Raw genomic sequence first — 9,337 nt, 5'->3', positions numbered from 1 at the left:
AGATAAAATTGATGGCCAGGATTGTGTGACGCCAAACGGCGTCGTTTAGTTATAGGGGGAACTGGACCGGGTATTTTGGGATTGGGTTTGGGCCATTTTGGCCGGATCTGGTTGGGTTTATTGGGCTCGAATTGGCCCAAGACTTGTGGCCTGGTCCTTTTCATTTCCATTTCTTTTGGTTTATTTTCTTCTCTTTTCTTCTTTATTTATTTGAATTTTGGATTTTATTAAATGTAATATTAAAAATAGCCAAAACCTAATTTAATTTTAAAATGAGACTAATTAAATTTTCTAGAATTAACTAGATCATAATTTTAAAAGGAGATTAAACGAAAGTGAAATTAAAGGAACAAAAGATATAAAAGGATTATTTCTTGTTATTTTCTCTCTCATTTTCAATGATGTTTAATTAATATAAAAATCTAGAATTAGGTCCTAAATGCAAGTATGCTATTTTTGGAATTTTTTTTTTATAACACCTAAAAATGCACACAAAATGCAAACAAAACACAAAATCATGCAATTAATTCCTAAAAATTCAAATACTAAAAGAAAAATTCTAATTCAAATGAATTCTATAGGAGTAATTTAAGCGTGGCAAAAATCACGTGCTCACACGCGGGATTCGAGAAAGAGCCCGGACACAAGAACTTTCTTTCTTATTTCTGTATAATTATGTATCCTTTCAATTATTCTTCGAAATGTTCGAAATTTCATTGATGATTAAATGTATAAGCACCCTATGAAACAAAAAGTCCTCTTGCGATATCCTGTGCACCAACGAGATACTCCCTTTAATTCCTTATTGAGAAATTGAAGCTACTACTATAAAAGACCAATTACTGTACCTATATCCATAGCAAATGAAACATTAAGAGAGAAAATACAAATCACATTGAATAACTGATAAACAGACTTCAAGTAGCTCACGCACTTACATAGAAGAAATTTAGTTTCTGTCTCAGAATACATAAATAAAAGACGTCACTCAACTTAAAACAGAGTCGCAAACTTCAAACACACTGGCAGTGGCCTCAAAAGACCAAAAGTAAACACACAAAATAAAACGTCAAACCATTAAGACATCACTGGACAAACTCACTCCTAGAAGTTACACCTCTAAAAGTGAGGACCACAGAAAGTAAAAGACTGAGTGGCAGTAAAACAAACATGAAATCCCATTAGATTCACGCACAAACACCTTGCTAGGTCGACAGAAAGGAGGTTCAAATGCGTTTGGAAATGGGCATCTCCAAAATGTGGACAACCATCTCCTCCACCGGTGTGGGAGTGGTGAAGGAGATCAAAAAGCTGGGTTGTCTATCATCAGACAGAACACTAAAGGTGGCTGCCATCAGACAGAACAGTATGCGGTGGCTGCGATCAGACAAAGAACATTATGTTCTGCAGATCGGGGTGCAAATTATAGAATCCTTGTTCAAATGAGGCAGTTGAAGAAGATGACGATGAAGTTGTGAAGGCTGTAGTTGAAGACACAGGAGACTGCATCTCCATAAGCACCTCTTGGAACATCCGTCCCCGGTAGGCAACAAGGTCAGCATAGTAAACTGGTGGAACAAGCGAAACAGGTTTTGTGCACCGCGCGAAGGTGAAGCACATGTTGTATGTAAGCTTCTGTAAGCGGTCAGAATTGAAGCCATTCTCATCCCACAAAACATGATAGTGAGTAGGCTTGCTAGTTCCCAATCCTCCAAAATGGCTGCAAAGATAGAAGTCAAAATCAGATGGATGAACAATTACTGTGTCCACAACAGTACCCGGAGGTACATTGCCAGGGCCACCATCAGGAAATAGTCGTGTATGGTGTCTTTTCTGAGCCACAACAAGAGTGATTGCTGGTCGATAGTGATCATCGTATATAGCCTTCATCAAATCAACCAACTCTTCATTAAGTACCATATCAAATTGGCCCTCACTCACACCATCACGGAAAACAACAATTCTGTTTGGTTTAACCGAGTTGAGTCGAGCGTAAGCATTCAGTAGGTCTGCACACATGCTCCCAAAATTTAATATCTTCTCAGTCCTGTGGTCCTGAGGACAAACTCTAGCCGCATATCTATTAGCAGCTGGCCAGTTGACAGTGGCAACAACAGCTGCTATGGATGGACATGTCACATTCCTTGCAGCAGGATGATTAACATCAGCTCCAATGAACATGACATTGTCTTCACCTCCAAAATTAGGGAGCCTTTCCATAAGTTCCATATTGCTACCTCCCAATTTTGCATTAATCTTAATACAAAGGTTTGCAAGATATTGATCTTGTCCCTTGTTGGCTAGAGATGACAAGCAACATTGCGTTACAACACCAATTTTTGTTTCAGAGACCCATTTAAGATATTTGTATCCATTGTGCTTTGCTGCCATAACACAAACTATCATTTGTAGTCGACCCTTGATTTTCTTGTCAGCTGCATGAACCACACCTCTGAGGAGATCTTCAACCTTTCTAACTGCAGAGAGCTCATACATGCCAGTGAAATGTTTTATGACAGGTTCTTCCATGTTGATCCCTAACTTTTTGCACCGCTCTTTCAATCTAAAGACAAATTCTTCAGCTCTTAGCCTAAAGTTGGGGCTGCGTTCCTGGGAGCTAAAATCTATCAGAGCCCATCGCTGAAGCGCCTTGCCTTCCACCACAGATTTCCCAACAAGGTTCCACTGGCATTTATTATCCACGGGAACTTGACTTAGACCACCTAGCTTCAAATCAGGGGCAGGAAGGATACGACCCGAAACACAGGTCATGTTCCTATCAACTCCAATTTCAAAATTACGGGTGACAGCCCTGTAATAATCAAGTGAAAGTAAGGAAAAGAATCAGTAACAATAAATACTTTAATAACATACATCAATATATCACCACATTCACAAAATCATAGAAGCATTGCAAAAATGAATGGTGCCAACTCACCACTCGATGAAATGTCTAAGCAAGGAAAAATACCCAACACAAGATTAGAAAAATATAAGCGCATGTAGGAATGACTAAACACAAGCAAACCATACAATTAACGTGAACAAAGGTTAAACAGACAGCATAACTTACCACAACTTTGTAACAACTGTATCAAATAACAATTCAGTACTTTGTGAAATGCCTAAACAACGAGCGAAACACGATTAGAAAATACCAGCGCCATAAGTGGAATGACTAAACACGAGAAAACCATAGAATTAACGATCAGAAGTCCAACATGCAGCTCTGCAGCATAACCGGATCACAACTTTGTAACAACTAACAAGTTTATCAAAAACCAAACATTTCTTGTGGGGGAGAGCTAGAGATGGATCTAGGATTTAAACTCTATGGGTTTAGCCTTTAAAGTTCTTAGTATTGAAATCAATATAGACGGAAAGTTATGGGTTCATATCCACTATTTATTTCAATTTCAATGAATTTTTGCATATAAATTTGTACTCCGCGCCAAAGTTATGGGTTCAATTGAACCCGTTTCTATAGGACTACAAGAAGAAATTCAAGGAAGCATAAAAAAACTCATAGAAGGAAACACAAACAGACATGAAAGAAATTTAAGGAATTCACATACCCGCATGGCCCATCTTCAGCCCGTACCATTTCACATATTGCCTCCCTTCTCTCTCGCGGTGGAACTAGTGATATTTTTTTCATAAACAAGGCTGAATCCTTATCTAAGTGCTCCTTAGGATACCGCTGTCCCTCGATCAAGACACAGAATTCCATTGGGACATAGTTTTTCTTATTACCTTTTCCAAGATCTAATGAAGGTAAATTTTGGTACCTAATCTCCTTCTGATATTTTTCCCTGAAGTAGTCAACAAGAAAAACTTTCTTAGGAGGATCTTTGCCTTCTGGATCTTCAAGGATAAAATGAAGGTCGCGAGTCTTCTCATCAGTCAGCTTCTTAACAACATATTTCTGACTGCTACGACGATGAGTTACTTTGACTTTCAAACCAACCAATGCATCCTCTGCATCTCTTCTACGAGTAAAATTATTTTCATTGAACTCTCCAATATATTCCCTCAGGAAATCTAGCACAGGCACTGCTTTGCGGAATGCCAAGACCGAGTAATCTAGGCACAAGGCAAGCCCTCCAGATGTAGGCTTTAGGCTTTGCTGAAAACCTCTATATGCAGCAACTCCAAACCCAAAGTCATGTTCAGCCAAGTGCTCATTTGAATAGAAGCTACGACCTGCAAATATCCTTAACCTAGAAGGATTTTCTTTCATAACCAAATCCATTCCTTGTAGTACATCACGAGGTATGTATGAGAGGTTTCTACTCAAATATTCTTTCAACTTGCAAAGTTTCAGTTCAGCAACAAACTTGATGGTAAAGACATACGAGCGTCCCCTACCATCATCCCCATCAGAGCAGTTCACAGTGAATCGCCCAGTAGGAAGTTGGACAGCACTGAAAATGTTCTTCTCACCATCATATGCAGTTTTATCTATTGGAAATTGAACAGGATTATCAGCAAACAGTTTATCTCTTATAATACGAAGATCAGACTTGTTTATTGACTTCTTCACAGCGCGGGTTTCATCAGTCATGATTTGCTTGATATCGACATCATAATGCATAATGGTAGACTGAGGATTAAATCTAACAGGAAAATGATTAGCAAGCAGTCTAATTGACTTGACAGCAACTTTTCCCGTATCAGGTCGTGCTATAGGTACAAGCTTTCCGTTGTTATTTTCCGGAGGAGATGATGTACTCTTTGTTTCTGTAATACTCAGCGACTTCAGATCAACTTGAACAGGATCTACACAAAAAGATACAATGCATTTTAAAATTCTTGAACATAAAATCAAAGAACACACCATTTTAAAGGTATGAGTTAATACCAGAAGACTGAGGAGGACTAGAGCCTGAAGGAGGACCCCCCGGGCGAACATTTGATGCTGCTGAGCTACTGGGTTCAACATCCCGCTGCTGCTGGTTTCCACCACCATGTTGTGGTGGCTGCTGCGGCGGTGGCCTGACCCAAGCAGTACCACTGCCGCCACTCACATGTTGCTGCGGCGGTGGCCTGGCCCACGCAGTACCACTGCTGCCACTACCATGTTGCTGTGGCTGCTGCGGTGGTGGCCGGGCCCAAGCAGTACCGCCGCCGCCACGGCTGACCCAAGCACCACCACGACCCGGATTTTGTCCAACTGGCTGCTGCTGAACCGGATGATTATACGGAGCCCCACGATCCTGATACTGACTCTGACCCGGACCAGATGCCCTTGGCTGGTTACCCCATTGCTGTGGAGGCTGAAATGGTTGCTGGTTGAATGAACCCATCTGGGAGGGCCCACCCCTTCCGCCACCAATCTGGGACCCACCCCTTCCACCTCCACGGCCTTGCTCCTGTTCGTATTGACCACCACCGCGACCACGACCACGGTTACCTCCACCACCACCGCCACGACTGCTGTCACCACCACCACGTCGGTAATTTCCACGATCCATTTTCCAACTTCACTAAAGAGAGAAAAAAAACTTGACTGTAAATTTTGAAAATGAAAAAGCTCAGATGATCTGCAACTGCAAGGATCTAGTTATGTGTACTTATGAAGAGTAAAAAGACTGAACGTGGACACTAAGGAATGTAAGATGACTAAAAAGGGCTGAACTTTGTCACTAAGAAATCGAAAAGGTAAAGAGAAAATGGGAAAAGTGGGGAAACATAGTGGGGTCGTGGAAGTAAGAGGATTCTTGATGATTCCAGAAGGATCGATGAAATGGAGGAAGGGTAATTGGAAGATAACGGAAAATGTGAGGAAATGGCGGATGATTTTATGAAACTAAACCTTTTTTATCCTATGGGAATTGAGATGGTTTTTTCCGCTAAGTGTGGGGAGTGTCCCAGGAGCATGGGCGACAGAATAGGAGTACTACTTTTGTGAGTGTCGGGATATTGAGAAAATTGGTACTACTATTTTTCTGTTTGAATTACAGTACAATAAAAAATTAGAGTACTAAACCTAAAGTATGTAATGTATACAATTGTATAAGGTGAATCATATGGTATAAAGTTAAATTGTTCATATTTTTTGGTATTAAAGGCTGATAATAGTATCGATATGTTGATTTAAATATGTGTTAATAAGAAATAAGTTATTTATGGAAGAAAACAATTCAGTTCAGAACTAATCAAGCTATTTTACCATTTTAATAGAACATACTTTCCTTGAGAAAAATATTTTGTACCAAATACATTTGTAGTGACCACAAGGTCAGTCATGCGGTTTGGAGGAGAATTTTTCACAAAATATTTGTGAATTCAAATTTCACTGTTTTCATTTTTCATTTTTCATTTTTCATTTTTCATTTCCTAATTACCGCTATGATAGAAAAGAATACGTATGTAGTCGAGTATTTTTGGGTGAGGGATTGGGTTGAGGACAGTTTCGGCATTTAATTAATCAATTAATTAGTAATTATACTATTGACTGAATGAGAATGAGATAAAGTAGGGGGCAAGGAAGAGAAGGTTATTGGGAAAGAGAGAATCTTCCTCAACAACTTTTGACTTGGAATTGACTGTTGGACGCGGACAAAGATAACGACAACGAAACTGTAATTGGTCTTGAGGTTTGTGTAGGGTCAAATTTGACCCTCAGTATCTCTACGCCAGTAGGTACGCTCAATGAGTGTACGCCGACTAAATGTAGCGGGTACGACTCGGCCGTGAGGACCAAAGCGACGTCGTTTAGAACTCAGCGTCTACACTAGGGAGACGTTACCTACCTCTGTAACTTTTTGATTCTTTCGAGGAAGGTCTCCTATTATATAAAGGGGACCTCCACATTGTAAAGGCCATCAGCTGATGTAATACAACTCTCTCCTTTTCCGTCTTTCTCTCTCTATATCTCTACTTCTGACGAAAATATCTTATGAACATACATTATCATCTTTACAACACTAGATCTACAACAATATTATCATCTTTGCATCTCTAGGTTTATTATATTTGATTACGATTTACCCCTTCTCTATTTTTTGATTGTTTTATCGCTTACAAAGTATATCGTTAACTTGTGAGCCAAACAATTTGGCGCCGTCTGTGGGGATTTCGAGAATCAAAACCATAGTATCCACCTAGAGATCAACCAACCAGCACTCTCTACACCACTCAAAAACAGGAAATGGCCGAAAACAACACAAGATCGAAAGCCATATTAGGTGTTACTACCAATCTCCTAGGCCCTCTCAACGAGGCCTGTGACGATGGCATCCTGAATGAAACCCCAAGCATCACACCAGGTGCAGAGATCTCACCTTCCCCATCCGAAGGTCTGACGATCTTACACAAAGGAGCTTCCACATCTACAGCCACGGAAGCACCCTCAGCGGTCAAAGAGCTACTGGAAAGATGGCTAACAAGCGCTCTAAGTGGCTTGGTTGAAAGGCCACCGCAAAATAACGTCGGATGTACACCAACGATAGGTACCATTGCGGCAGTGGGTGAACCAGAAATTACACTAGTAAATAACAGACCCATCGAGACAAAAACCAACGATGGCACGCTAACAGCCATCTTAAAGAAGATGGAAGAAATAGAAAATGAAAATGAGGCACTCCGCGGTCAGATGAAGGAACATCAGGAGAGGGTCGGCAAGATCCCCGGTGCTCCGAAGTTGCTACCAAGACGCGACGTAGGAAGGTTCGTCGAACAACCATACACCGAAGAAGCTGCTCCTCACTCCACCCCAAAAACCTTCAAAATGCCACCATACTTGAGGGTATATGACGGAACCACCGATTCCGAGGATCATCTGATCCACTACGTCACTGCTGTGAAAGGCAACGACCTATCAAAAGAACAGGTACCGTCGGTACTACTGAAGAAGTTTGGCGAGACGTTGACAGGAGGGGCCTTAACATGGTACTCTCAGCTACCGGCTAAAGCAATATCAACGTTCGAGGAAATGGCAGATAAATTCGTCACAGCCCATGCAGGCGCGAAGAAAGCAGAAGCCAGGGTCAACGACATCTTCGCCATCAGGCAAAACGCAGGAGAGGGACTCAGGGACTTCCTGGCAAGGTTTAACAGGGTAAGGATGAGCCTACCAAACGTATCGGAAGGTATGGCAGTCGCCCCTTTCCAGAACGGGCTAAGCAGAAATGGTTCGAGGGCAACCAAGAAACTGCTGAGCCGCCTCATGAAATATCCCCCTACCACATGGGAAGAAATCCACAACGCTTATTGCGCCGAGGTACGAGCGGACGAGGATGATCTAAATGGGCCGACCCGACGGTTAACAGCGATACACTCGAAAACAAGGAGAGATCGACGAAACGAAGGACGACGAGAACAACTCCCTCGTTCCAACAGAGATCGACAACAGCCGTACACCAGATCCTCCCCATCCGCCACCAAGGCATACAGACGCACTACAGCGACACGTCGCCCCGCTGCGAAACGAAAGAGGTACGCCCCCTTTATTAACCGCCCATAACTTTTGTGTGTCTCCTTCAGAGATAGTGTACGCACTGGAAAAGCTAGGCACCAAGGTGCACTGGCCGCAAAAGATGAAATCAGACCCTGCCACAAGGAAATCAAACGCCCTGTGTGAGTTCCATCAGGAACGAGGACACAAAACCGAAGACCGCATCGGCCTACGGCAAGAAGTGGTCAGGATGCTGAACCAGGGATACCTAAGGGAGCTACTCAGTGACAAAGGAAAAATAAACTTTGCACGCGGACGGGAACAGTCCCACGGACCGCCAAAGACGCCTTCCCCAGTGCGCACGATAAACATGATCGTCGGAGGCGGCGACGAGGCAGCGATCAATTACGTCAAACTCGCCACCACACACAGACTAAAGCGGACCATCGCCCATGACCGGTATGAGGACTTCGAAGATAGTATCACCTTCGATAAGTCTGATGCCGACGGTTTGTCTTTCCCTCATTATGATGCTTTAGTTATCACTTTACATATCGTTGATACAGATGTTAAAAAAGTCATGATCGATGACGGAAGCGGCGCCTGTATTATCCACCCAAGGGTCCTCATACAAATGGGACTCGAGGATAAGGTAATACCGCGCTGCATAACACTAACCGGTTTTAACAATGCAATGGAACGGACGTCCGGAGAAATAGCACTGCCCGTCTTAGCAGGAGGAGTCACGCTGGAAACAACTTTCCACGTGATGAACCAAGAAACGGCGTACAACGTCATCATAGGACGCCCATGGATACACGCCATGCGAGCGGTCCCTTCAAGCCACTACCAAGTGATCAAATTTCCTACCCCATGGGGAGTATTCAGCATTCAAGGCGAGCCACGCACCGCACAAGAATGCTATAAAATAGCCCAAGA

The 9,337-nt window shown here is 42.4% G+C and overlaps 1 protein-coding gene across 1 annotated transcript; it reads right to left on the bottom strand.

The window, feature by feature from the left end:
• LOC109209281 (protein argonaute 2) lies at nt 872–5,899 on the bottom strand. The gene is made up of 3 exons (XM_019372526.1): nt 4,862–5,899; nt 3,576–4,779; nt 872–2,812 (listed from the first exon to the last, which is right to left on the bottom strand). The coding sequence occupies exons 1-3, from the start codon at nt 5,472–5,474 to the stop codon at nt 1,384–1,386; spliced, it is 3,246 nt and encodes a 1,081-aa protein (XP_019228071.1). The 5' UTR covers nt 5,475–5,899; the 3' UTR covers nt 872–1,383.

The sequence above is a fragment of the Nicotiana attenuata genome, chromosome 2, assembly GCF_001879085.1.
Source record: "Nicotiana attenuata strain UT chromosome 2, NIATTr2, whole genome shotgun sequence".
NCBI lineage: Eukaryota > Viridiplantae > Streptophyta > Magnoliopsida > Solanales > Solanaceae > Nicotiana > Nicotiana attenuata.
This window is presented reverse-complemented; position numbering and strand designations above follow the sequence as displayed.

Excerpts from the sequence above, each read along its gene's own strand:
- LOC109209281 (XM_019372526.1), bottom strand. The coding sequence starts at position 5,474 with ATGGATCGTGGAAATTACCGACGTGGTGGTGGTGACAGCAGTCGTGGC. Across the intron at positions 4,780-4,861 it reads TAGTCCTCCTCAGTCTTCTG|ATCCTGTTCAAGTTGATCTG; the intron begins GTATTAACTCAT and ends CTTTTTGTGTAG. Across the intron at positions 2,813-3,575 it reads GCTGAAGATGGGCCATGCGG|GGCTGTCACCCGTAATTTTG; the intron begins GTATGTGAATTC and ends TGATTATTACAG.